We start from the raw sequence: 27,105 nt of genomic DNA on the forward strand, positions 1-27,105 counted from the left end.
AAAAAGATTGTTAGGCACCACAATACTTCCAAGCTCTCAAATCATTAGGGATGCAAGCAACCCACACGAAAAAAAAACATGCAAATGCAAAGCGCCGCCTTGTGGTAATTTATTACAGTGCAAGCATTAGCAAAAGCATGGAAATCATGAATGATATTATTTTTCTCTGGGTACTCCGGTTTTCCTCCCCCAGTATTGATAGTCAATGTATGATCTCTTTGCTTTATCTTTAGTGTCCACCATGTCGAAGCTTAACACGCGTGTTGGTGGAGTCGTATCGGACCATCAAAGAGTCGGGTCAAAAGTTCGAGATGGTCTTTGTCAGCGCTGACAGGTAAGATATTCACAGATTTCATGAAATTTCACAGATTTGATTGAGAAAACAGCCAAAAATATATACAAAATGCCTTATTGTTGATTTGATTGTCATTGATTTTTAGACTTGTTAGACTTGCATTGCATTTTTCGAGATTATTTTTGGCCAAAACTAATCTCCGATGTAATCTGTCCTCCCCACAGGTCAGAGGAGTCTTTCCAGCAGTACTTCAGTGAGATGCCCTGGTTGGCGGTGCCGTATTCAGACGAAGCTCGACGTTCGCGACTTAACAGGCTGTACGGGATTCAAGGTAATGACCATTAATATGTAGCAGTATGGCGTTATCTTCACTTGATACTACCCCAATTTTAAATGTAAAGCATATTGCCAGTGCGCATTTATATGTGAAACCAGAACTGACTTTTTTCAATTTTACAATGTTTTTTTTATGGTATGGTCTTGGAAAACTCTCAATCCAGTCTTAAAAGTTGTGGTTGTACAGCGTTTGCCTTTTTAGATCCCCTTAGCATCCATTTGTACGTGTCCACTTCAACATCCAGAGTTGGAAGAATGACATCGGCCCGAGCATCTTAAAATTTTTACGAGCTGCCGGATTCAATGCGTAGCTGCGCAAACACGCCGACGGATTGAATCCGGCAGCTCGTAAAAATGTTAAGATGCTCGGGCTGGTGTCATTCTTCCAAAGAGGAGCGTTCCTCTGTACCCCCCGCTAGAACCAAGTGAGAAGTGGGAGGCGGCCAGTCTTTCTTGCAAAGAATGTGTGGAATGCGCAGAGATGTCAACACCGTAAACCCCCCTCCGCCCCTCCACCACTTTGACTCCACTCTGCCGGCTGCATTTCTACATCCCAACTGTGGCTGATACAGCTGACAGATTGCGATCACAGGAATCATGAAGTAAAAAAAATGTGTGCGGGAAATCGATTTTCCAGCGGTCTGAGGCTTACCGTATTTTCCGGACTATAAGTCGCTCTATTTTTCATCGTTTGGCTGAGCCAGCGACTAGTACTCAAATTCAACGTGTGCATGTGTTTTCCCTCTCTTTCTGACCACCATGGCTTCTTTTGTTTAGGTGACAGTTATCTAAAAGACTGCTGTGTTAATAGATGCATATTATTTTGCCTGTTTTTCCTCCATGATACTATGTCTGTTCTTGTTTTTTGATCAAATATTTATTGTTTTTTTTCTTTTTACTTTTCATTGTGTATATTTTGGCTTGTGCGGCTTATACTCGGGTGTGATTCATAATCCCCAAAATGCGGTATTTGTTTATTTCTCCTTTGTAATTGTTGGACAAAAAGTATTCATTGAAAGTAGTCTGGTGGAGGAGGGGTTAGCACGTTGGCATCACAGTTCTGAGATGGAGGGTTCGAAACCAGGTGCGGACCTTCCTGTGTGGAGTTTGTATGTTCTTCACGGGCTTGTGTGGGTTTTCTCCGCGTACCCCGGTTTCCTCCCATGTCCCAAAAACGGGCAGATTAGGCGAGTCAAACACTCTGAATTGCCACTAGCCTGAATGGTTGTCCTTTGTCTCCTTGTGCCTTGCGACTGACTGTCCGCCAATTTAGGGTGGCCCCTGCCCAGTGCCCATACTTAGCTGGGATAGGCTCCAGCACCCCCACAACCCTTGTGAGGATAAGCGGTACAGAAAATGAATCAATGAAAGTACTAGTCTATTGGTAAGCCCTTTTTTGACTCCCCAGGTATCCCCACCTTGATCCTGCTGGACACAGAGGGTCACGTGATCACGCGACAGGGCCGCGTGGAGGTGTTGAACGACCCCGAGTGCCGCCTGTTCCCCTGGCACCCCCGGCCCGTGCTGGAGCTGAGCGAGGCCAACGCAGCGCAGCTCCACGAGGGACCCTGCCTCGTCCTGTTTGTGGGTGAGTCTGCGCTCACCGAGTTACCCCCAAATCCCACATGCTTCGACGACTAGGTACTTTAAATTTGGTTGCATTGAGACGAGTTTACTTGGGAAAGATTCTCTTCAAAGGACCAATGAACCTGTCCGAAAGGAGCCCAAGATGGCCGACGGGGGTCTTCTTGAAACATTTTGTGGTTATACTCGGTCGGGGTGGTCACGTCTTCCAAATTTCTGCTGAATGCCGAGTATTTTGCAGGGAGCGGCTAAATTCGACACCCCCCCCCCCCCCCCCCCCCCCCGATTGTGTGTCGAGGTCAAACCGAATAGCAAAACAAAGACGGACGGACCATCTGTTGTTCTCCTCAGACGCCGAGGAGGAAGGAGAGCTGGAGCCCGCCAAGGAGCTGATCCGGCCCATCGCTGAGAAGCTGATGTCTAAGTACAAAGCCACTGAGGAGGAGACGCCACTGCTTTTCTTCGTGGCCGGAGAGGTGGGTGAGACCGTTCACTATTGTAACAGACAGAAACAGAAAGATGGCCTCTGATGGTCTTCATGGATCGAATAACTTTAAACAGACCAAGAAATGTTACTTACTGTAACTGGATATAGCAAATCCCTCAATAAAGCCTCATTGGATATTTTCCATCCACAAAGCCCTCAGTTTAATTTCCTGTCATTTCCTTTGAATGCCTGTGAAATCAGTAGGTCTTATTTTTGACATCCTGATCCCGCTCACATCCCCCACTTCCTGTTTTTCTAATCATTCGGAAAACCTCCACTTAATCAGTCCCCAGCAAGCAGCCGCTTTTCCACTAGCATGCAAAATCACATCCCCTTCATGGACGTGTCCGTTTCGATTGTCTCCGACAGGATGACATGAGCGACTCCCTGCGCGATTACACCAACCTGCCAGAGGCGGCGCCGTTGCTGACCATCCTGGACATGTCGGCGCGGGCCAAGTACGTACGCGACGTGGAGGAGATCACGCCGGACGTGGTAGACCAGTTCGTCGGCGACTTTCTGGCCGAGAAGCTCAAACCCGAGCCCATCTGAGACAGGAAGTCCAAATATGGACGAGAATGGGACTCGTCACATTTCATCGTCATTGCGCTCCTACGATGTCACCTTTCACTTTTTACTATTTCAACTCTTATTTTCTTCCTCTTTCCATCTCCTGTGGTGCCTTGCATTGCCTCTATAGCCCCTACAGTTAATATATACAAAAAATCATTTTGGTTTTCCACATCATGGCATTATTAACTCATTGTTTGGCATTGATGGCGACTGGCTACAGCCGCTAACGAGCAACACAGCATTTCTGGATTCTCACGAAGCCCAGTGGACCTACTCATAACACGGTTTATTTCACATCTAGAACATGGAATTTAAAAAAATTAAAAATAAAGCGATGGCAGCACTTTCTTTGTTTCTATTGTGTATGTTGGCAAGAGAATAACTTTATTTTCAAGCGTGATACAGAAGACATCTACACATTATGAAACACGGCGTCCAGTTTTGAACACTGTCTTCCTTTCATAGCTTTGCATCGCTCTCAAAAGTTGCTTCCTGCCCTCGAACAACAAGATGCTGGCAGCCATAGCTGAGTTCAAGCTGTCCATGTGGGGAACCATGGGAATGAAGAGTTTGCGTCCTGCCCTCTTCTCTGCTAGCTGAAGCGCGTCCACGCTTAGCCCGTGCGTCTCTCCGCCAACCACCAAGCCCACCGGACTCGGCGCCCAGTTCTCGTGGTACGCCGCGTCGTCCAATCTAGGCGGGGCGAGCTCGCCGTCCGAGTCGGAATCGGAGTCGGGGTCCTCGAGGCGAGCGCGCGGAGTGCTGATCCAGCCGAAATCGCTGGGTTTGCGTGAGGGGTCCAATTCCCGGGTTTGTTGGCTGTCAGCCACGTGGACGCTGACGTCGTCGGGGAGATGACCGTCCACCTCCTCCCACTTCAAATTGGAATAAATGGGAAGGTGGAAGTGAGCACCCATCGCCGCTCGCAGGACTTTGGGCTCCCAGAGATCGACGCATCCTGGTGAATGAATAGGAATGACGGAATGTTATTTTCTGCACCGGTGGAGGGAGGTCGGAACACTTTTGGAATCACCTTTTGCGAGCAGCACTTGGTGGCAGCCAGCGGCGGCAGCGCATCGCAATATGGTGCCCAGGTTGCCGGGGTCTCTGACGTTGTCGCAAATGAGAGACAGGGGCACGCGATGTTCGTTGTCGGCGTAGCTCAGTCGAGACGCGTTAGGGCGCGAAAATATGCCTAAGCGCACAAATTATACAAGAATACATTTGTGTTATATAAAAAAAAATATCAAATGCTTCATTTTTCATCACCCATAGGACTTTTGTAAAGTAAACATGGACCATTTAGCACCATCGTAAAACACCTACCGATGACTCCTTGCGGGGCCACCAAGTCAGACCACAGCTTGATGTCCTCAAACTTGACTTTCACTAGACTAGCCCTCTTCAGCTTGTCCAAAGGAAGCTCTTGTAAGCGCTCAAGGGTGCTAAAGAAGATGGTTTGAGGAACCGCCCCCGCGTTCAAGGCGTCGCATATCAGACGACGACCTTCCAGCAGGACCTTGCCCTGCTGCTCCCGAAATGTTCTGGAACGGGCCACGCTCACCAACCTCCTACCAGGTAAAGCACAACATGGCAACTTAACTCTAAATAAGCCACTGAAACTACATGCATTATTTAAAAGATTGCACCAAACAGTTTGTTTGTGACAGATCTGATTTTGAAGGAAAGCTTTACTACACAAACCAGAAACTTTCCACTTTATCCAATATTGTAAACAGGTCTAAAACAATTAAAACTAAATATATATGTTAATGATACACTTGTTCCCGAAACATTCATGCTGACAAAACTGGATACATTCAGTCAGGCAATATATAAATAGTAATTTATTTTCTGTGTGACGTGTGCTATTTAACAGCGGTTTCTAGCGGGCAGGGTGAAAACTGCAGATAAAATGCAAATCTTCTGCAGCTTGCCCTGTATTCCGCAGCTGTTTTGATTTGCACAGAAGACGTTGAAATGTGAAATTCCCAATTTTAAACGTTCCTTTAAATTGCCAATCAATACAAAATTCTAATAAATCACTGTAGGTTGGATTTGTGAAGAACACTTACGACAATCTCTTATCACCGGATGAAGCCCTCTCGAAGCGGATTCCGTCCAATTGATCATTTTTATTATCTGGAGGGAGTAGATTTGTTTTTTCATCATCCCTCCACCCATTCTTCAAACTGCTTGTCCTGGTCTTGAAATCACTTTGGTCTGCAGGCTTCTTCTCTGCTTTTGCAGGAACCTTAACCTTCTTTTTGTCATTCCCACGAGGCAGTTGTGCGTCTACTTTATTCTTCTCGTCTTCAGGAAAGATCACTCTGACCGGCTTCCTTCTCAGTCCGCGTACGTATCGTTTACTTTCCACGTTAAATGTATTTCCCCGTGACAAAAAAACAGCTCGTTCCAAAGAGAAAGCACAACTCACGCATCTTATGTATGTCGCCATTTTGCAATCTTCTTCACTACAAGATATTATTGCTAGCAAAACAACAGCGCCACCTTAGGTCTTGCAACCATCAGTACAATTTGATATTTAACGAGTATGTTCTCATTATTTTAATAATATTGTTATATGTTATGCTTGTAATATGTATTGGTAAAATGAAACAGCACAGAATTTTATGGACTCCGTCTGTTTTCGCGTGGAAAACTGAACTCTCGCGAGAGTTTAATACATCCAACGCTACCAGAACGACACTTAATTTGATTCTTAATTTGATTACTCTGACGATAAGAGGAAAACAAATTATTAGGTTTTAAATGAGAGATTTTAATAATGTACTTTGTCTTTTTGGTTGTGCAAAGGATGTTGAAGTCTCGCGATATTTCTGTATTACTCGCAAAAATGTTCAATCAATTATTTATTATTCAGTATGTAACAATATATAAATTGACTGCACGATTTGGGCTTTTATTGGAGGAAAATCATACTTTTGGCATTCATTTTCGAGTATAGTTACATTGCTTGCAGTTAATCGACGCCAGAAAAATCGATCAACAAGGAAGCGCAATCGCATTCACGTGATCCCCACGATCGTAATATTTGACTGAACTGAAGCATCTTTCCAGAAAATAACATGAGACGAGCTTTACATTTTGTTTTTAAAGTTGGCGACCGAGCCAAAACGGCGACATTCTACCGAGATGTTTTGGGCATGAAGGTGGGTTATCTTTTTTCTGTCTTACACAATTTAGTCAATGAAAGTATTTCATAACTATGGACTTATTTATAGTGTACATATGTGAATCCCAGGTTTTACGCCATGAAGAGTTTGTCGAAGGCTGCAAAGCAACATGCAACGGGTGAGTTTCATCTGAACGTGGTGCACATTATAAAAGTTGCAATTTAGACCTTTGACCTTTCACAATCACACAGTCCTTATGATGGCAAATGGAGCAAGACTATGGTTGGTTTTGGTTCAGAAGACGATCATTTTGTCGCTGAGCTCACCTACAATTATGGGGTGGCAGACTACCAACTGGGAAATGACTTTTTGGTAGGTTTGATGATGACTACAGTGGAAACTCGGGGTAAAATAATGATTGATTCATGATTTGTTTTCAAAGGGGTTGACCCTTCAGTCCAGCCAAGCCATCAGTAATGCCAAACGTTTGAGTTGGCCCCTCACAAAAGTCGGGGATAATCTGTACCTGACGCAGGCTCCGGGCGGGTATCAGTTCTACCTGGTGGATAAAGAAGAGCCGCTCACAGGTAAGTATCACATGCTTCTTCTTTTTTTGGTTGCTGTGGTGTTGGTTTTGTCTTTGCAGACCCCGTCCAGAAGGTTTGCCTTGGAGTATCGGACCTCCTAAAGTCCACCCACTACTGGTCCACACTTTTGGGAATGAAAGTGATGGAAAAGAACGAAGACAAGAAAACAGTGCTGCTGGGATTTGGAGACTCACAGGTAGGTCAAACGACACATGACATATTAGAGATTGAGGTTTTTTTTTAATAAGTTGCTGATAGCTTTTGATGGGGTCAGATACATGATATTAGGTGAATTCTAGTTTTTATAGAATGGTCTTTTAGTAAAGTCCATTTACTTGTAAGAAAAATGGCCTATTATAGAAAAAAGTCATATTTTGAGTGAAATACATCAAGAACAATGAGGTCATTTTTTTACAAACTAAAGTGAAGGGATATTACTTTCAACCTACTTTAATCGAGCCAAACTGCATTTTCATAACTTCCATAAACAGTATTTCATGTGTTTGTGATTAAAGTGTAAACTGGAGCTGCATGACGTCAACGGGACTGTGACTCATGGAACAGCATTTGGGAGGATTGCCTTTTCATGCCCCCGTGGACAAGTACAATGTTTTTATTACTGTTGAATGTACTTTGGTAATAATTATTAAGAAGCGGTTTCTTCTCTGGGCATGACTGTAGTTGTCATAGTTGTGCATTTAGTCATTACAGTGGAGGTTAATGTGTCTGGATGAATCGCGTACTCAGGTACTTGGTTATTAAAATCTTTTTCAATATTCTTTTATTGTCACTTTCTACAGCTTCCAGACCTTGAGGCATTGATGAAAAAGGAGAATCAGAACATTCTCACACCATTAGTGAGCTTGGACACCCCTGGAAAAGCCACGGTGGAAGTGGTCATTCTGGCCGACCCTGTAAGTACATTTGAAGAATGACGTACATTAGAGGTAAGATCGGGCTGAAAATATATTATGGATCAATATTTAAAAAACAAGTGAGAATTTTCCATTTGGTCACAACTGTTAATATCATAAGTGACTCATAATTGTTCACTATCCATTCATGTTGGTCACTTTGCAGTAAATGTTAAAGTTGTATTGTGTTATGGCATTTTGTGTGTGTTTATTTGTCGCTATTTTTCTAACCTTTCGACGTAACAAGGAAAATGCAAATAAAAGTTTGAAATCATGGCAAGCGATGATGTCACTGCATAAGTCGAGTTTCAACTTTATATTTTTTTATTTATTTTCTTTTTTTCATCCTTTAGGATGGCCATGAGATTTGCTTTGTTGGCGATGAAGCATTTCGGCAGCTTTCTTTAGTGGATCCTAAAGGAGATGAGTTGCTTGATAAGGTTAGTTGAGTCTATTCTGACAATTTTTACTACGTATATAATGCTAACAGTCTTTGTCTTCATTTTTTTTCAGGCCATGGCTGAAGACAAAAGCAACGAGTGGTTTGCAAAGCACAACAGACAAAAAGCTGCTGCTTGAAGTTAACGACAAGTGTTTTGAAAATTGAAAATTTAATTATGCTATATTCCAAATGCTGCTCAAGAGTATGAATCATTTCATGTTCCATTTGGATGTTGTTACACAATAAAACTAGATGGACATGTATTGAGTGTAAACGTGAAGAATTATATTTTACACACTTTGGGAAACTGTCTTAACCATTTTTAGAGCACTCATTTAACTCATTTGTTGCAATTGACGGTGCAAAACTTCCAATTTATTTTCATTGGGAGGAGTTGGCAACGATCGATTGCTGCCGACCCTCCCAGTCAATATGGATTAGACAGTCCTTGAAAGATGAGGATTCACAGGCAGTTTAAACTCACACTCCAAGTTTAAATCCGATATATATAAAATTTATAATAAGAAAGCGTATACAATTATTGTCACAATTGAATTGAGGCATCGCCTCCTAAAATTTGGGTTAACAAATTTTAATGCTGTGGCCTATAAAATATATTTAAGAATAGCTAGGACTATTAGTTAACTTTTAGAGGATGTTTATGTTGATTCAAGGGTCATTAGATCACTTTAAGAGAGGGAATGCATCTAGATGTGTTTTTAAGATAACTTTTGGATTATAATTCGTGATTTAAGAGCAATTTACCTATTTGGGAGTACTATCAGAATGTATTTAGATTAGATTTAGGGGGTATCAAATAAAAACTAATGTATTAATTCCATAAAAAACATTTTTTTAATCGCAAGAAATGAATTGGCACTACTACAGATACATAAAAATACTAAATACATCCTGAGAGAAATCAACAGTGGTAAGAGTCCATTAAAGATTTATCGTTAAAAACAATATGCAAGTCTTGATGACCTTTTAATGTGACAAGTCCGCCATTAATTATTTCAGTGAAAGGAAATTCGAGGAAAAAACAAGATTTTATGCTTCTAAAAAGCAAGATTTTATGCTCCACAAGGTTGCCTCTTTTGGAGACGAAGGGGGCGGAGTGTCGACGCTGTCTGTGCGGCTAAACAATCGCCTGTCACCGCTTCACTTTGCGGTGCCAACGAGGCTTCGAACACCACAAACATGCCGGGATAGGTGAGTGCAATAAGCCGTGAGCGGTTCAAACAAAGACTAATCGGGGAGAAAGTTGTCACCTTTTCCCCACTTGAACCGAATAGTCGTAGTCTTAGCATTAGCCTGCTAGCAGAGATTTGCAGCTGATTTTTTCCTCTCATTGATGACGCGGCGCCAGTGTTTTTTAGGGAACTAAACTTTAGAATTTTCTTTCTGATTGTCATTAACTCTACATTTTGCACCTGGCAATATGTAGATCGTTTTTCCGAGGTGTTAGCTCGATGCTAATTTATGTGGAACTGTTATAATAGGTGTGTACACACTGTCAATCATTAGCTCCTGTCAGAACCTGATCAAGGGATTTAATCAGTGTTTATGAATTCTGTCTTTGCTTTCATGGCAGAAGCTGGAAAAATAGCCCCCATGTCCACAAAATTTGGGACATCATGTCTGTGTGGCTCATTTCCTTCCTCACAATCCTGCTTCTTGCCATTGTGTTGTCATGCATCATATTCCGGTAAGTGTGCTCGAATTGAGGCGTATGCAGCTGGGATCTATCATGGTTGTAATTGTGTGTTATTTGCCATTTTCTTCTAAGATGGCTGGTCAACACCCTGGCAGCGCGACTCGCCCAGACAGTGCTGAATGCAGACTTGAAGATCAAATCAGTGGGACTGTTCTCCATCCGAGGAGTCACGATCCAGTTTCACCCGCTGCACAGTGTGGTAAGCGACACTTAGACCAGTGTTTCCCAACCACTGTGGTGTGCCGTGGAAAATTGCAAGAAGTCATACAATGTCGTATTCAGAGAGGAAAAATTCATGAATATAACGAGATTCAGATTGAACTATTACAAGGTTGAAATCAAAATAGGATGAGTGTTGAATTATAGATGATACTATTACAAGATTCAAATTGTGAAACAGTCATTTTGATGTTTATTTTTCTCTAACATGAACCGGAAGTTTTGTGGTTTCTTGGGCATCAACTTTTGGCGACGTAAAGTCTGTGAGCACAACTTTTTTTGGGCGTAATATTAGGAGATTTAAGTAATATTTGGTGAAAAGTCATAAAATGCGATTTAAAAATATTGTATTACTTATTTTTTTGCATCACTCGAACCGGAAGTTGTTCAGGGTCCGCAGACATCAACTTTTGGTGGCAGTAGGTCAGTATGAAAAATTTGATTTTGGAATCATTTTGGAGGTTTATGTGATTCCTGCTGATAAAACTTTGAGAATGACTATTGTTAATATAGTTTTAAATTAAAAGATTTTGAGAAGGTGGTGTCCCTTGAGATGTTTCAATGCCAAAAGTGTGCCACAGCTCAAAAAAGGTTGGGAAACACTGAACAATAAATCACCCAAACAATAAATCTTCTCAAAGAGGCTGTAACAGTATGTTTATCCATGACAGGAAATTGACCGGATATGGATTTCAAGCAAACTTCTGAACAAAGATTTACCGTGAGTAAACGCCATGAATGTTTCTGATTGAACATGTCTATTGTATGTACTCGCACGAGGGTGATTGCAAAATAGAAATAAACGCACAGATTTTCAGAAGGAGTATTTGCCCTTTTTTAGGAGATACCTCGCCTTGTGTGTGGGGGAAACAAGAGTTCGTTTCGACTTGCAAGCGCCTCTCGGACCCTTGACTAAAAGGACGAGCCATGGGAAGAAAACGGGGAAGATTTCCATCGGCACCACAACACTTTGCTTTCTATCCCAAGTATGGAATTTGGCAGATTAGAAGAGCAAATTGTGCAACGTCTTGAAATTTTTAATAGTCACGGTCATGATTGAATTTATACCCCCAAAAATCAGGGTATCCATAAATGTTTGTGTGCTATATTTGTGAATATTGCATCTCATTTGGAACCCTGTTCTCCGCAGTTGCTGTCATTCCACATTAGCTCAGTCAACGTGATGGTCCTGAACATGGCGCTGTCCGAATCGCTATGGCACATGACCATAACGTGCATCACCTTGCTGCTGGACCACCACAGTAAAAGGTGACTAACCTCTACCAGGTTCCATAAATATGTTCGGTTTCCTTTTCTAAGCAAACACGTCCCTAAAGTTGCAGGCTAGCGTGGGATTTCTCCGTGGGACAACTAAGCAGCAAAGTTCTAAAAAGCAGCCAGCTGGTGAGTTTCTCAAGTCGGAGGAGATTTTAACGCCACGCGTGCCTGACCGTCGCATTGTTTTTGCAGGATATTTGTCTGGCCGAGGTGGCGTTCAGTCTGCTGCTTTCGGGCGACGTGGGGCTCCCCGAGATGAAGCCAGGCTCGCTGTCCCTGCGTGTCAGGACGCTGTTGGCTGAGCTGCACGAGGGCCTCTTCCTCTCCCCCATCCTCGTGACATCAAGGACAAGTCAAGATCTGTCTGATGAGCAAATGCAGGGTTAGTCATTTGTTTTTCCTTTTCACAAATCAGGTTCTAACGTGCCAGGTGGGCAATGTATATCGTTAAGGTCCTTCCAAAAGGGAGGCTGCGGTTTCCAGGGGCTTCAATATTTAATGTTGGCGGGTATTAAATGCTTAAGTACAAGGGCACAAGGTGGATTTCCAAATAAATAGTTGTCATTGTTTCAAGGAGTTGCATGAATCACTATAATTAGGAGTTAAATAAACAGTTTCTGAATATGTTTATTTACATTTAATGATGATTAAAACTGAAATCGGAATGCTTATTCCAGAATTCAAAACCGTCCTTTTTCCAGGACGTCATTTTATTTCTCCAATGTTTTACTTCCAAATGAGCCAATTCCACTGTTTGTACTGTCAGAGCATTAAACAGGATAGTTCTCCAATTGACCATTTTAGTTCTGTAAATGTACATTTTTACAATTTTAGCCTTTGTAATTATAACGTTCCGGGTATTTTTTTTTTCCTTACTCTCTTTGCATCTTTTCTGCAACATTGTAATTGTCATGAACAACTGTCAAGAACAATCATCGTGTTCCTAACATCAAGTGTCTTGTTTTTCTTTTTAAATGAAGATTGCCTGGGCCCTGAATTCATTCAAACAGAAGCTGTGGAACAGCTCCACCGGCTAATCCCGTGCAAGGCCAATGTGGAGTTTGAAAACACAAATGTCACCTTGTCCATGCACAGCCAGAAAAGGTAGGTTACACACATGCATGATGTACTGTACAGTCTTCCCTTGATTATCGCGACTTCATTTATTCACTTCTTTGCGATTTTTTTTCTCCTATTAATTATTCTCTCCCTAAAGATCATCAAATAGAAAATGCAACTTATAGAAAGAGTCTTTTTTCCTGTCGATTTTTGGCCAATTCTTATTAATTTGGGGTCAATTTCGTGTCACCTCCTTGTTAACTCATGTTTTGGTGACACAATATAAAAATACAGTCTGCCCTCGATTATCACGACTTCACTTATTGCGAATTTAGTTCTTTGCAATTTTTTTCTGCTATTATTGTTTTTTTTTAAACATTATTATTATTTGTAAGTTCATAAATGTGAAAATGCACGTTGAAACTCGTAAACGGAAGCCCATCTTGCTACTAGGACTCGGCACTGAAGAGGAAAAAAAAAATAGTAATAATATGGGTGATCCTACTTTGCGATTTTTCGATTATCACTGCCATGTCTAGTCTACATTAACCGTGATATTCGAGGGATTACTGTACTGTGTTTTCTATCCTAAAGAATCTTCCCTCTATTTGCACAGACACCTGAATTGGACGCTAAAGTCTTTAAAAATTTGCTACGCACGAGACAGCGAACAGCTTCCCTTGAAAAGTTTCACCCCCGAGCTGAGCTTTCCCCAGAGTAGCCTGGTGCTCTTTCTGGAGGGTCAGTGACTCAGCGCACCGTCGGACTCCACTCGCGTTGCGCAGAGAACAACCAGTAACTTTCTTTTTATGGCCAGATGGACTTCTGCTGTCGCAAAGCCGACAAAGAATTGTCTGTGTAAACACGCTCAAGACATCTTTGCAGGCAAGGAAGCTTGGATTGGTTAGGTGGGGAATGTATCGAAAATGGAATTGTTTCACCAGTATTCTCCTTTTGTTGTTTTAGATCACATCCATGGACATTTCCGGCTCCGTGGCCGTCAATACTTGCATCGTCCACTATCGTCACCAGGAGTTCTCCCACTGGTTCAATTTGCTGCCGTGGGGACAGCTGGTGCACAGGAAGGCATCACGTAGAAAAAGGTCCGTGTCAAACGGAAATGCTACAAATGTCGTTTTTTCGAGCGCTGTGATGATGAATCATCTTTTTTTTGTCTCATCCACATACGTGTCATTGTCTATCGTGCGTAGTCCATTCGATCTTTTGCCCACCCTCCTCTTCCTCAGACGCTTACCCCACCTGGATGCCCCCGTGATGATGACGTGCTCCGTGTCCAACCTCAATGTGTCGGTGCAACTTGGAGACACCACGCCTTTCACACTCGGCTTTCTCTCCGCCAGCGCAGGTAGAACGTGGTTTAAACAATAAAAATAAAAGGGAGATTTAGACAAAGATTCTCTCATCCTGACAGTAATCCCTTGATTATTGTGACTTTACTTATCGTGAATACACTACATTGCATTTTTTTTCTGCTATTAATTATTCAAAAAAATAATGATAATAGGGGTGACCCTACTAAGCCATTTTTCGATGATCGCAGCCATGTCTGGTCTGCATTAACCGTGATATTCGAGGGATAACTGTACATTGATATGTTTTTTGTGCAGAATTGCAGCATCTTTTGGACTTAAAGATGACTCAAGACAGCCCAGAGTCTCGAAACGTGCACCAGCGGACCTCGTTAAACCTCGACAGTTTCTGGTGGCGAGTGGGTCAGGGCTCTCATATCCAGCAAGCCCCGCACCCTCCTGGCAAACATGTATGGGGCGAAGCGCTCGTTCTCGACTCTGTTAGTCTTCAGGTAAAGAAATCAATAAAACAATCAAATAGTGATGATGCAGCGAATTAATCGGAATGGTTTTGTCAATCAGGGGAGCTGTAATCGAGCCAGCAACGAGTCGAATGGCAGCCCTCCGTCTCTGAGTGTAGAATCCAGTCTGAAGGGACTCCAAGTGGAGCTGTCGGAGACCTGTGCACTTTGTCTGTCTCGTCTGCTGTCTGTCATTCAAAATCTGGGTCAAATGAAGCTGTCGGATGATCCCACATTTTCTTCCCACATGGTGCAACCGTCCTCATCCGTGCCTCTGCTTTACAAACTGGACATCCATTTGGAGGATGTTAATGTTTTTACAGTCTCTAACGTAGCAGGTAGATATTACATACTTTTCAACTTATACGTTTTTCCTGTATTTTATGTTTGTCGATCATTTCAAATTGTGTACACCGTATAATAACTTTTGTCTTTAAAATGTTTTTTTTTTTTAAAGTAAATTTTTTTGTAAAACCGATCTTTTTTCCCCATTTCGGCTCTAATGCGGATCGTCTTGGTCACTGGTAGCAGACGAAAATGTCATTGTTGACTGCTACGTGCTTTTAGCATTAAGCAATGTACTTAGGCAGTCAAGCTGTCAGTGTCAAACAGGGACATCCACAGAATTTAGTGCATGAAAAAGTGTACCGACTGATTGGGGAAAATTTTAGACTTAAGTGCCCCCAATGTGAGTAAATATGTGCCCCCTTGCATTTGTACGGATTATCACTTATGGGGAATTGCAATCATTAATAAGGGAAGCAATTGTCCGAGGTTGACAGGTATGATATTATTTCAACATTCTTACACTTTCTTAGTAATTTATTGTATTCACTGACCATTTAGGAGCTCTGTCTTTGCGGATGGACACCCTCGGATTCATTTGCTCTGGCGAGAGCTCCCAGGTGTCGCTGAATGGCGTCGGCTTATCAACCATCAAGACGTTGACAGAGAACACAGAGACATGCTGCCCTTCCTCTCAGATTGCCCACCCCTTGGTCAGGGTGACCACGATGGTGCTTTGTTACTACAGTAGCACCAACACGCTGCAGGTAGCCTTTAATCAAATCCTTTTGTGCTTTTTTTGTTTGTTTCTGTAATGTCATAAAAACATTTGGTTAAGCTAAATTTGATCAGGAATTAATTTACTTTTGTGCTGTTAAAATGATAAATCCTTGGTTGCCATTGATGGCGATAGCTATTGACCTTCCTTTTGGCTTGTCTGTGCATACTATAGTTCAGAAATTCAAGTCATTTAATTTCAAATTTGTGTCATGATCTTGAGCTCGCTTGTGTAGATAATCCTTCCTTACAGTGAAAAAATATTTAGGCCTATCGGGCTACTGTATTTTACTATCCGTACAAATAGTAAAACTGGAGGGCAAAGTATATTCATCCTTGCTGTAAAAGGCTTGATGTTTAAAAGCATAGGATTGTACATGTTAGGCTTAACAAGTGTTTTCTCTTAGGTTCAGTGTGAAAAGGATCTGACTGTGGTATGGACACCCCCAGACTATATGTTTTCATATCAGCACGTGACGGAAGCGTTGGATTGCTGGTATCTGCTCTGCGGCAAAGGAAAAGAAGAGCGCCTGATCGGGCTGGATGGCGATAAAAAATGTCTGAGCCTACTGCTGGAACTGGGAAGCACCAGCATAACGCTTCACGTAGGGGAGCACAACTACATCGTCCTCCACGCCGAAGCGCTTTCCCTCTCCAAGCACTCCGGCTCTGTACATGCGCGCTCGCCCGCCCTGGCGTTCAACTTTGATGGCCACGATATTGTCTCCTTCAAGGGCTTGAACGTGGAGACACATAGCGAGCTGCCGGAGATGCAGTTGCATAGGAACTGTTTCCCCTCGCTGACCATGACTCACAACCGTGTTTGGCTTTTCACCAGCCCGCTTCTCTTTGTGGAGTTCCCGTACTTGTACAACTTCTCTGAAACCTTTGACAGGGCTATTAGCGTGCAGAAGTGGTTGAAGACCCTGCACTTCCCGCCAGGCCCCCTTTCATCCGGCCAACAACGCCCCCCGCCCGACCTCGTCTTCAGAATTAGCCAGTTCTCCTTCATCTTTCTGGACGACGTGTTCGAGATCAAGCTGCGAGACAACTACGAGTTGATGAAGGATGAGAGCAAGGAGAGCGCCAAGCGATTGCAGCTCCTGGACAAGAAGGTGGCCGACCTACGTAAGCAGCACGGTGAGCTTCTGCCCGCCAGAAAGATCGAGGAGCTGTACAGCTCACTGGAGAAGAAGCATATCGAGATCTACATCCAACGCTCGCGACGTCTCTATGCCAACACCCCCATGAGGAAGTCACTGCTAACGTGGACTGTGTCAGAACTTGAGCTGGTCATCCTGGCCGATCAGTCGCTTCACGGTCCCGAGAGGGTGAGAGAGCAGCTGCGGGATATTGACAGGATAAGCCCCTTCCCCCGAGAGGGGCTCCCCTTGGTTGTCCAGTGGTGCCGTGCAGTCAACTTCAAACTGGCTTCATTTTTGGGTTAGTTTCCAGAGAGTGAAAAGTATTCACCCCTTGTACTTTAGAAGCAAAGATGGTCAAGAAGGGAAAATTGACAAGTAGGACTATACATTTGAATTGTGTTCTTAACTCATTGACAGCTATTGATGGTTATATACATCAAATCCATTTAAAGGCAATAGACATCTGATCCATTTGGACTCGAATTAGTTAATTCATACAAGAGAATTCAAGCTGTTAGAACAATGGTGTTTCTTTTGTTTGAGTGTTGTTAAAGGTAAACTGATGTCATTGTTACTGTATGGTCAATGTAAAAGCAGTTATTTTTCATCTTTCTCTCTCAATGGCAGACCATGAGTTAACCATGCCTTTTTTTCTCCAGTGAGAATTCGCGACTACCCGCGTTATCTATTTGAGATCCGTGATTGGTCGCTGTCGGGTCGCCTGATTGGGACGGAGCAAGATGGCCAAGCAAGGGCGCACCGAAAAGAAACGGTTCCACTTGGTCCACCGTGGGGGGACCTGACTGTACACAGGAATATTCCGCCCCTCAAGTTCTACTACGACTTCAAATGTGCGTTCTTGTATTTTTTTCCCCGATATGTCATGGAAAAGCCACTGGTTGTATTTCTTTTATCATTATTGTCTGTCTGCAGCCAACATTGGCCTTTATACCATCGTTTGGGGGCCGTGTTGGGACCCGGCGTGGACTCAGATTGGCCAGTCGGTTGACCTGCTCACTAAACAGACGTTCGACCCCTCACCTTTGCTCACCTGGTGGGACAAAAGTCGCCTGTTGCTTCATGGACGTTGGGTCATGGACATCGACCAAGCCAATCTGCATCAACTCGCCACGGAGGTAAAACTGAAGAATGAACATAACACATACAAAATGTCACTACTATCTTTGGCGGTTTAACAAAGTGACCGTCTTTCACGCAATCTAATATCGGAACTTTTCTCTGGTACAGGACCCTTACAACACCACAGAGAACTTGCACTGGGAATGGAGCAAGCTCAACTTTGACTGGAACCCAGGCCAGTTTGTTTTTAAAGGAGATTTGAATGTCAACGTCAGGACGGCATCGAAGTGAGTATTTTGGTTTTGAGTTGAGCTCAATTTAAATGTGATATGTTATACATTTTTCATCATTTTAATTTACTCTCAAATCTCTGAGAATACAAAATAAATCCAATGAAATCTTTCCTTAAAATTCACGTGCCGAATAAGTGTCATTCATCTTTGTTAATGAAAGAAAAACCCCGGAGAGTTATTATTGTCTTGCAAAAGCGCCAGCCAAAAATTCAAGTCTTTGCTCGTTGGATGCTAATCTGTTAGCAGATACTGCATCCAATAACAGTGAGGCGATAATTGGCTCTTGACTTTAGCCTTAACCGTGAGATCACTATTTGTCTACATCTCAGGTATGACGACATCTGCTTTCTACACCTGCCCAATTTGTGCATGACCCTCGACATGCAGTGGCTCTGCCACGGCAACCCTCACGATCACCACGCCGTCACACTTTGCTCTGCCGACAACATTGCAGACGTGACCTCGGGACAGCTGCACGATTCCTACAGAGCGTTTCGCTCTGAGAACCTCAACCTTTCCATAACCATGGACCTGAACCAACACTGTGGTCCCGGTGAGTATACGTCAGACTTGAGTAGCATTTGAACATCGTTTTTTTTTTTTCATTTGACGTTCCGCTTGCCTTTTTGCAGAATCGTCCCAGCCAAGAATCTTGCTGTACAGCAGCACTCTACGCTGGATGCAGAATTTTTGGGCCACTTGGACCAATGTGTCGCGCCCCATATGTCGAGGAAAGCTTTTTCACAGCCTCAGGCCGGTCCGTAAAAAACTGGGTCAGCATTACAAGCAGATGTCCTACACGGCTGCCTTTCCACAACTCCAAGTACGTGTTGCCTGGCTTTACATAAAAACACATTAGATAAGATATTATATGATATGATCTCATTGGGTACCGTTGACAATCAATTTGAACTGGGAAGGTTGGCAACGAATAATTTGCTAGCTTTTCCAGTTCAAATGAATTGTATGTCTATTGCCGCTGTCAATGGCACTGAAAGAATTAAGACAGTCATTGCATTGAAAAAAACAGGTAAAAATATATTTCCTTAGAAGAAAGCTGTCATCATCCTGGTTTGATGGTATCTTTTTCCTGCATTGTCTTTCAGGTTCATTATTGGGCATCCTTTGCACAGCAGAGAGGTATCCAAGTGGAGTGTAACAAAGGTCACGTCTTCACTCGAGGAGCTCAGAGACTAATCCCACAGGGTCATTTAATTTTTTTTTAGATAAATATTCAAATATGTTATTTTGAGTTATTCAAATAGAAAGTCCGTCATGCAAGCAGTACTGCACTGTTGACATTTTTGTTCTCTCGTCTTAATGATCGAACAGCTGGCACCGTGATGAGGAGGCTGATCTCCGAATGGAACGTGACTCAGATGGTGAGTGAGCTGTCGCAGGTTACGGTTCACCTCATGGCCTCCACGTGGGATGAGACGGCCGACCACCAGATCAACGCTCAGGTGAACAAGACCCACCTGCTCAGCTTGTCCTTACTGAGCTACCAGCGCCAGAGCAACCACGTGGAAGAGGTGACATACTATCTGTCTGCAAGGGATATTCAAACCTTGTGCGCGTGTGTATTTTTGTAACATATTTTTTTCCTGGCAGGACATAAACCCTAAGGATGAGACCAACGCCACGTACACTCACAAGCTGTGCCTGGTGGACCTGCGTGCCTCCTGGACCACCACAAACAGGAACATTGCATTCGGACTCTACGACGGTTACAAAAAGGCCTCCGTTCTGAAGCGAAACCTCTCCACCGAAGCGCTGAAGGGTCTCCGCATCGACACACAACTGCAAGCTAAGAAGCTCAAACGCTCGCCTTCAACGTACTCCACCAGCACTGTCACTGCCACTCCGGTCATGCCCACCCTCAGTCGAACAGAGAAAACTTCCCACGAAGGTGATTACTGCACTCATTATAAAAGGCTGGCACGCTGGCTTATGCTTACTTCTCGCATTGGCCATTCCCTTTGTAGGAACATCAATGCTCCAGAAGTTGATCGAGGAAACGGACAAGTTTGTGGTGTTTTCCGAAGAGGACTCGGGGGTCAGTGACCAGCTGTGTGGCATCGCAGCGTGCCAGACTGATGACATCTACAACCGCAATTGGTTTATTGAATTGGTCAACTGTCAGGTAAACAACTTTCATAGACTGAAATCTACGAGACTACAGTAATCCCTCGAATATCGCGGTTAATGTAGACCAGACATCATCGAAAAATCGCAAAGTAGAGTCACCCCTATTATAACTTTTTTTTCCCTTCAGTGCTGAGTTCTAGTCGGAAAAGTGGCTTCCGCTTACGAGTTTCAGCGTAGATTTTCACATTTTTATCAACTTACTTTTCTTTTTTTGAAATAATTAATAGAGTGGAAAAAATCGCAATGTAGTGAATTCGCGATAATTGAGGGAATACTGTACCCTGCAAGATTTAGAGCCATGACAACCAAGTGATATTGTGAGTCATGCTCCACACACAGATGATGCTGCGTGGCACCGAAACGGCCGGCTGCGTCCTGGTGTCTGCGGCCAAGGCCCAGCTGCAGCAATGTGAGCACCACCCAGCCTGGTACAATGACACCCTGAAGCAAAAAACCACCTGGACCTGCCTGCTGGATGGCATGCAGTATTTTGCTACGATGGAGACCAATCCATCAGAGCAGGAGAACCAGCAGCTTTGGTTGGAGGTGGGCTAAATGTTCGTTGGATGGTAAAGTGCAGAAACTCGGCCATTTTGGAATTAATCTTGTGATTTGCAGGAGCACATTGAGAACCTGATTTACTGTGAGTTATTATGGTGGTACTTGATCCTATATCTATTATAGGGATGTCCACAAAAACAGCTATGCCTGAAAAGATGCAGAAAATGGCAAATTTGTACCTATGAAGAGTCACTAAATTTTTGCCATCATTCCCACAGAGAACAAACAGTGGTTTATATTCTGTGACACGGAAATGAAATATTGTGGGCAGTGTTCCCTCTAAGCTGCGCGCGTGCGCAATTGCGCACTACTCTCGTCCTCGCTGCGCAGCAGCAATCATATGGCGCGCAGTAAAAAAAAAAAAAAAAAATCGGATTTTTTTTTTTTTTTTTTTTTTTTTTTTTTTTTTTTTTTTTTTTTTTTTTTTTTTTTTTTTTTTTTTTTTTACCCCTTTCCCCATGATGGCGCCGTTTAAGCGGCAGCAAGTGGCAGTAGCTCTGTCCACTTATGTTTTTCGTGTTTTACAGCATGTTTTACATGAAAAATGGACAGGTCGCCGAATGGACGTTCCGCCGAACGTTCATTCGGCGACCTGCCCGTCTGTCAAACGTCCGTCGGCGAAACGTCCGTCGGCGAAACGTCTTTAGGCGAATCATCCGAGTACCGATGATGTCGCTCACACTCGTACTCAGTGCGCTCAGGGAGGTTGACTTTCTGCTCAGACCAACGAAAAATTAGAGGGAACATTGATTGTGGGTGTATGATATTTGTGAAAATAGCACATTTTGATATCCTACTCAGGTGAAAAACATTGAGGAGCATCGACAGCGGAATCTTGACTCTGTGCTGGAGCTAATGGAGAGTGGCCAGGCTGTGGGTGGAATGGTTAGCACCACTACAGGTACATCGAAAGGTTGAAATTTCAGCCCAGACCACAACATGAACCTTACGCTTGTCTCTGCGCATAGACTGGAATCAGCCAGCGCAGGTAAATGAGGCCCAGCAGGTTCAGCGCATCATCTCCCGCTGCAGCTGCCGAATGCACTACATCAGCTACAGTCATGACATCAACCCAGAGCTCGCCACGCAAATCAAACCCCCGGAACTTAGGAACCACCACGAAAAGGAAGACCTGCTGAAGAAACAGGCTGGTAGGCGTGGTGTAGTCCTCATGCTGTCTGTATTTTGTGCATTCATTTGCTCACGTTTGTTCTAAATCCCCAGGTGCCGTAGACACGTTTACACTCATTCACCACGACTTGGAGATATCGACCAACCCTGTTCAGTACGCCATGATTCTGGATATCGTAAACAACCTTTTGCTTCACGTCGAGCCCAGGCGCAAGGTAGAAAATGCTTCGGCCAAACAGTCTTTTGACTAGTGAATGGTGATATAACCTTATGACAGAATACATATGCTACCTAAGTATAAGTAGCATTAGAATGCTCACCTCGACTTTATTTACTGAGTGGACATCTTGTGATGTAGTACAAGTACAAGACAAGAATGATCGGACTATGACAGGGCAGGATGACTTCCCAATTGGTCTTATAAGTTTTCTTTGCTGATTTCTCTTTTACATACAGGAGCACAGTGAGAAGAAGCAGCGTGTTCGCTTCCAGCTGGAGATCTCCAGTAACCCCGAGGAGCAGCGCAGCAGCATTCTGCATCTCCAGGAAGCAGTCAGGCAACACCTGGCCCAAATAAGACGCCTTGAAAAGCAGATATACTCCAACATCCGGGTAAATTGACAACGGTTGCCGAGAGACGACGCTGTCATTTCCTGGTGGAAATTCCACCCTTGTCCTCTCTATTCTCTTTCTGGGTCACTTAGACACAACCGGAAGATCTCAGCATTGACGAGCTGAATGAAATCAACACGCAACTTCAGAATCAGCTCAACCAAGAGAAGAACGACATGCAGATGAAAAGCGAGGAACTCAACATCCTCATCAGGTTTGTGTCACTTCCGTACCGACTGGACTCACTTGGCAAAACGAAAGCCGGTCCAGGACATCCATGCGGCCACTTTAACGTTTTGTTCCTTCTCAGGTGCTTTAAGGACTTCCAGCTGCAGCGAGCCAACAAGCTGGAGCTGCGCAAGCCACCAGAGGACGTGAGTGTGGCAAGGAGGACCGAGATCTACTTTGCTCAGGCGCGTTGGTGTCTCACTGAGGAGGATGGACAGCTAGGAATTGCTGAGCTGGAGCTGCAGAGGTTCATGTACAGCAAGGTGAAGGACAACTAGAGACCTAAGCCTTGAAATAGGAGATGAGATTTTTTTTCATTCATTCATTCATTCATTCATGTTTTTAGCTCACAGGCTTTGGGAAAATTATGTTAGTTGATCTTCTGGCCTTCTGCAACTTACCGGGACTTATATTTCTTTCGATCTTTCTCTCCACGCAGCTCAACAAGTCTGATGATACTGCAGAGCATCTGCTGGAGTTGGGATGGTTCACCATGAACAACCTCTTGCCCAATGCAGCATACAAGGTAGTTTGGACAAGTCGATAAAATATTAATTATAGCATCATTTTCTCTCACTTTTTATAATATGGGTGCATTAAATGGTCAAGATTATTATAATTTATGAACCCCAGCAAGCTAATGCAACCATCATATAATTCTGTTATCCTTATTCAATTTAAGCCATATTTTAGAACAATGGTTGTTTAGTTACAAAAATTTAATTCACCTTTTTAAAATTTAGCTTCTAACTTTTTCTCAGCAAATACACCAATTTTCATACCATTCATAGAAAGGGACTCATTAAACTAAAAGAAAAAAATCTCAAAAATGGTCAGATTTTTCAAAAATGTATCAGTTATCTGTATTTGATGTTAGGATCATGAGGACTATCTCCATGAAACCATTAGGTTACAATACCAGTGGACTTTCCAAACTCAATCAATGCAATTTATATATATTTTTTTATTCTCTGCCTGTTTCCTGCCCGCAGCGTTTAAGGGTATGTATTCACACACCTGGTTATCTTTGATCATACCATCTTGTTTGTCCACATGACATCCTGTGGTTTGCACGCAACACGTCATCATCTCGCCTGACTCATAAAAACGTGTGTTGAGAACAACATACTTCAGCCATTTGACTGTGATATCCTTTATTTCCATTTTTTAAACACTTATTATGAAATACTTATAATAAATAATAATACAAATCACATATTTAAAAATAAAAGGAAATTATTTCATAATAATTACCTTATTTTACAATTTAAGGGCCTTCACCGTGTTCTTTTTCATTTTTTTATTATGACTCTTTTAGCCTGGTTTATTTTTGGACACTGTGCCTCTAGGTTATTTTGAGTTGTTTATTTCAATTATGAAGACATTGCATGAATGCACTCAAGCATGGTTGGAATGGAATAGCCTGAATTTTCTCATTTTTGATTAGGTGGTGCTCCGTCCTCAGAGCGCCTGTCAATCAGGTCGACAGTTCGCTCTGCGCATCTTCAGCAAAGTGCGCCCCCCTGTGGGTGGGATCTCTGTCAAGGAGCACTTTGAGGTGAAGAAAGTCGCAAAGGACCGCATCATCGTCGTTTTTGGAGGGGCAAGGGGGTTGCCTCCTGATCTGATTGTGAAGACGTGTTTTTTAGGTGAACGTGGTGCCTCTCACCATCCAGCTCATGTACCAGTTCTTCAAGAGGATGATGGGATTCTTCTTTCCCGGGAGGAACGTGGAGGAGGATGAAGTCACCGATGAGGAGGACAAGTTCAGACTGGTCACCACGGGTGTGTTTTTTTTTCCATTTTAGTTCATGAACCCTTTCATGTATGAATTATGTTATTTTAACCCTTAAAGGGCACTCATAGAAGAGATTAGCTAACATTGACGACACTAAACATCAAATACAATTTGACTGGACCCCCCAGTCAAGATGAATTTGACATCTTGCGCTGTCATGGGCATTGAAATATGAGCATTCGCAGCCGGTCTCCCCACTTTGAATGTATTAGACGTCTAACTCCACCAATACATGAGTTAAATACCATGAAAAAAAATCAACTTCAGAGTGTTACTTTAAATTTCCTTTAAAAAGATCTTGTTGATTTTAATCAATGTGTTCAATTCCCTTCTGCCACTTTTGAAAGTATTATTTGTTGTTCATTTCTGTCATCATTTTAATCAAGCAATTAGTCCATTTGGTGGGATGTTCATCTCTCTCCCTTCCTTACACCAGGTATCCCCGTGAAGACTCGCCAGTCGTCAGAGGACACCATGGGCCCGATGGGTCCCAGTAAAAGCGTTACTCAGGGGATGAACCGCGGCGCTGGCGTCAGGAGATCCTTTAGAAAACCTCTTGAGGTATCCATGCCTATTATTGATCGTGTTCTGGTTAATCACGGGCTATTACTCACTTCCTTTCATCACCAGCATCCCGTTGATGACATCGACAAAATGAAAGAGCGAGCAGCCATGAACAACTCCTTCATTTACATTAAGATTCCTCAGGTGCCGCTGTGCGTCAGCTATAAGGTGACTCAAATATTATTCATTTGAACTTTCTTTTTTTTTCTCTAAAATGCTGTGTCTCCAAAAATGATTGAGATATAGCAAAACTCCCCACATATAGTATTTCACATATACATTAATCTCTCCAAAATCGCGGTTAATGTTGACCAGACAGGCCGCAGTCATCGAAAAATCACGAAGTAGGGTCACCCCTATTATAACTCCCTTTTAAAAATAATTAATAGCAGAAAAAAATCGCAAATAAGTGAATTTGCAATAATCGAGGAAAAACTAGTATTTTTATATTGTGTTGCCAAAACATGAGTTAACAAGGAAGTGACACAAAATTGACCCCAAATTAATAGGAATTGACCAAAAGTTGACAGGAAAAAAAGACTCTAAAAGTTGCATTTTCTATTTGATGATCTTTAGGGAGAGAAGAGCAGCGTGGACTGGAAGGACCTTAATCTGGTGCTACCTTGTTTGGAATACCACAACAACACCTGGACCTGGTTGGATTTCGCCATGGCCGTCAAGAGAGACAGCCGCAAGGCCCTCGTGGCCCAGGTACAGAATTTTCTAGCGCTCCGCATCCTGCACCTTGTTATCTAGGATTGGCCCCAGCAACTTTGAAGCTTTTTTTCTAATAGAATGACTCAATTTAATCGATTAGAAATTGCAGAACTACAATTTTCCAACACTCCTGCATCTCTATCTACTTTGTCAGATGATCAAGGAGAAGCTGCGCTTGAAGCCGGCCGCCGCCGGCTCCGACCCGCGCGGGAAAACGTTGGACGGGAAGGCGGACTCGGGCGTTCAGCAGCAGCAAGAGGAGGACGAAAAGGCTCGGCTGCTCATCGGCCTCAGCGCCGCAGAGAAAAGCTCGGGCAAGAAGAGCATCTTTAGTCGACGCAAGTGAGTCGCCGTCACTGTGTAGTAGATAGGAAACTGCTGTGTTATCCTGCTGAGCTTCACGTGTAAGTGGGCAAAAAAAAGCAAAGCCCTCGGGTGCCTGTTGATTATGAATATGACCAAACGCTAACTAAGCATCGTCACTGCATTTCAAACAATGAGCACTATTGCTTCTTAACTCTTTGTGTTGTCCTGCTGGCTCGGGAACACGTGTAAGAACCTCACCTTTGTCGCCTGCTGTAAAAATTCCATTAATACACACGCAAAAACATGGCTATTTTTTTATAAAACACTCCATCTCACTAAATTACAAGAGCCTCCCCCAACCTTTGAGCTACGCATTTATTTTTCTCATGCCAGAACAAATGATCACCACAGAATTTTAAAGTGAGGTATAATAGATCTAACTTTTCAAAACACAATAGCACAAAAACAGCAAATATTTTTGCGAAGGTACTACTCCCAAGATTCCCCTTGCTATCGTGCAAACGCCTTTTCTCAAATATGCAGGGGTTTACTGTATTCCAATTTATTGAGACAGCTTTTGTACTTTATTTTGTATAATAAAGTGACTTTACTAACATCTCGGTTTATGTCACTCGTACCATAAACGCTCCTTCAAAATATTTCATAAGGCACATGGTCAGACAGGTCTTTCGATTTGATTGGATTGATTGGATTGAACGTCCACTAGTGGCAAAGTAATTCAAATGTAAATAAAATGTCTTAAAATAGTCGTTTATGTACCCCTATTTGTGCTGTCAGCCTCAAATATGAAGTAACAACTACACAATTAAATGCAGCTCTCTTGCATGGAATATCTTGAATAATTGGATGCTGACAAACACTGTCACATCATTTGCAATTCACAAAATCGATTAAATGTCCAGGCCTAGTACAAATATATTAACATTTAATGATCCACGGATTGAGTCAAGTGCTGTTGTGCTCTTGTATTTTTTTTCCAA

The 27,105-nt window shown here is 43.0% G+C and overlaps 4 protein-coding genes across 7 annotated transcripts in view; 3 read left to right on the forward strand and 1 right to left on the reverse strand.

Annotated features, from left to right (window-relative positions):
- The window catches only part of nxn (nucleoredoxin), a 23,294-nt gene extending 19,676 nt beyond the window's left edge, over positions 1 to 3,618 (forward strand). Inside the window, exons 4-8 of the mRNA XM_077611015.1 lie at positions 234 to 334; positions 520 to 626; positions 2,040 to 2,219; positions 2,567 to 2,691; positions 3,072 to 3,618. Of these exons, the coding sequence (XP_077467141.1) occupies positions 234 to 334; positions 520 to 626; positions 2,040 to 2,219; positions 2,567 to 2,691; positions 3,072 to 3,254 (696 nt within the window). The 3' untranslated portion in view covers positions 3,255 to 3,618. The remainder of the gene's footprint in view (positions 1 to 233; positions 335 to 519; positions 627 to 2,039; positions 2,220 to 2,566; positions 2,692 to 3,071) is intronic.
- mrm3a (mitochondrial rRNA methyltransferase 3a) lies at positions 3,597 to 5,935 on the reverse strand. Its single transcript, XM_077611014.1, has 4 exons — positions 5,351 to 5,935; positions 4,602 to 4,846; positions 4,309 to 4,470; positions 3,597 to 4,233 (listed from the first exon to the last, which is right to left on the reverse strand). The coding sequence occupies exons 1-4, from the start codon at positions 5,731 to 5,733 to the stop codon at positions 3,695 to 3,697; spliced, it is 1,329 nt and encodes a 442-aa protein (XP_077467140.1). The 5' UTR covers positions 5,734 to 5,935; the 3' UTR covers positions 3,597 to 3,694.
- Positions 5,201 to 8,618, forward strand: glod4 (glyoxalase domain containing 4). 2 transcript variants are annotated; one of them, XM_077611018.1, is made up of 10 exons: positions 5,201 to 5,630; positions 6,396 to 6,448; positions 6,541 to 6,590; positions 6,664 to 6,784; positions 6,855 to 6,999; positions 7,059 to 7,195; positions 7,515 to 7,601; positions 7,800 to 7,913; positions 8,267 to 8,353; positions 8,427 to 8,618. In XM_077611018.1, exons 2-10 carry the CDS (start codon positions 6,443 to 6,445, stop codon positions 8,490 to 8,492), a joined length of 813 nt encoding a protein of 270 aa, XP_077467144.1. In that variant the 5' UTR covers positions 5,201 to 5,630; positions 6,396 to 6,442; the 3' UTR covers positions 8,493 to 8,618. The 2 variants fall into 2 exon arrangements, with proteins under 2 accessions (XP_077467144.1, XP_077467143.1); XM_077611017.1 differs by having other exon boundaries at positions 5,202 to 5,630; positions 6,208 to 6,448.
- Positions 8,619 to 9,465: 847 nt separating this feature from the next.
- Positions 9,466 to 26,720, forward strand: LOC144083770 (bridge-like lipid transfer protein family member 2). 3 transcript variants are annotated; one of them, XM_077611828.1, is made up of 40 exons: positions 9,466 to 9,567; positions 9,950 to 10,063; positions 10,145 to 10,271; positions 10,963 to 11,012; positions 11,133 to 11,277; positions 11,442 to 11,560; positions 11,629 to 11,695; positions 11,762 to 11,951; positions 12,550 to 12,673; positions 13,245 to 13,369; positions 13,446 to 13,513; positions 13,595 to 13,731; positions 13,876 to 13,994; positions 14,257 to 14,450; positions 14,521 to 14,797; positions 15,306 to 15,511; positions 15,929 to 16,964; positions 17,326 to 17,517; positions 17,600 to 17,802; positions 17,915 to 18,033; positions 18,369 to 18,592; positions 18,672 to 18,862; positions 19,146 to 19,245; positions 19,372 to 19,571; positions 19,651 to 19,948; positions 20,025 to 20,182; positions 20,527 to 20,733; positions 21,550 to 21,649; positions 21,717 to 21,899; positions 21,973 to 22,094; positions 22,336 to 22,491; positions 22,584 to 22,705; positions 22,802 to 22,982; positions 23,159 to 23,245; positions 24,167 to 24,277; positions 24,369 to 24,504; positions 24,954 to 25,078; positions 25,148 to 25,249; positions 25,658 to 25,792; positions 25,953 to 26,720. In XM_077611828.1, exons 2-40 carry the CDS (start codon positions 9,993 to 9,995, stop codon positions 26,142 to 26,144), a joined length of 6,699 nt encoding a protein of 2,232 aa, XP_077467954.1. In that variant the 5' UTR covers positions 9,466 to 9,567; positions 9,950 to 9,992; the 3' UTR covers positions 26,145 to 26,720. The 3 variants fall into 3 exon arrangements, with proteins under 3 accessions (XP_077467954.1, XP_077467953.1, XP_077467955.1); XM_077611827.1 differs by having other exon boundaries at positions 11,635 to 11,695; positions 13,840 to 13,994; XM_077611829.1 differs by having other exon boundaries at positions 9,487 to 9,567; positions 13,840 to 13,994.
- The last annotated feature ends 385 nt before the right edge of the window (positions 26,721 to 27,105 follow it).

Source organism: Stigmatopora argus, chromosome 10 (assembly GCF_051989625.1).
Source record: "Stigmatopora argus isolate UIUO_Sarg chromosome 10, RoL_Sarg_1.0, whole genome shotgun sequence".
Classification (NCBI taxonomy): domain Eukaryota; kingdom Metazoa; phylum Chordata; class Actinopteri; order Syngnathiformes; family Syngnathidae; genus Stigmatopora; species Stigmatopora argus.

Bases quoted from the DNA above. Each gene is read 5' to 3' on its own strand.
- mrm3a (XM_077611014.1), bottom strand. From the start codon at position 5,733: ATGGCGACATACATAAGATGCGTGAGTTGTGCTTTCTCTTTGGAACGA. The intron at 4,471-4,601 runs GTAGGTGTTTTA...TTGTGCGCTTAG, and splicing joins GGCCCCGCAAGGAGTCATCG to GCATATTTTCGCGCCCTAAC. The intron at 4,234-4,308 runs GTGATTCCAAAA...TTCATTCACCAG, and splicing joins CCAAGTGCTGCTCGCAAAAG to GATGCGTCGATCTCTGGGAG.
- LOC144083770 (XM_077611829.1), top strand. From the start codon at position 9,993: ATGTCTGTGTGGCTCATTTCCTTCCTCACAATCCTGCTTCTTGCCATT. The intron at 17,803-17,914 runs GTAAAACTGAAG...TCTCTGGTACAG, and splicing joins TGCATCAACTCGCCACGGAG to GACCCTTACAACACCACAGA. The intron at 19,246-19,371 runs GTCATTTAATTT...ATGATCGAACAG, and splicing joins TCAGAGACTAATCCCACAGG to CTGGCACCGTGATGAGGAGG.
- glod4 (XM_077611017.1), top strand. From the start codon at position 6,365: ATGAGACGAGCTTTACATTTTGTTTTTAAAGTTGGCGACCGAGCCAAA. The intron at 7,602-7,799 runs GTACAATGTTTT...CACTTTCTACAG, and splicing joins TTTCATGCCCCCGTGGACAA to CTTCCAGACCTTGAGGCATT. The intron at 7,914-8,266 runs GTAAGTACATTT...TTCATCCTTTAG, and splicing joins TGGTCATTCTGGCCGACCCT to GATGGCCATGAGATTTGCTT.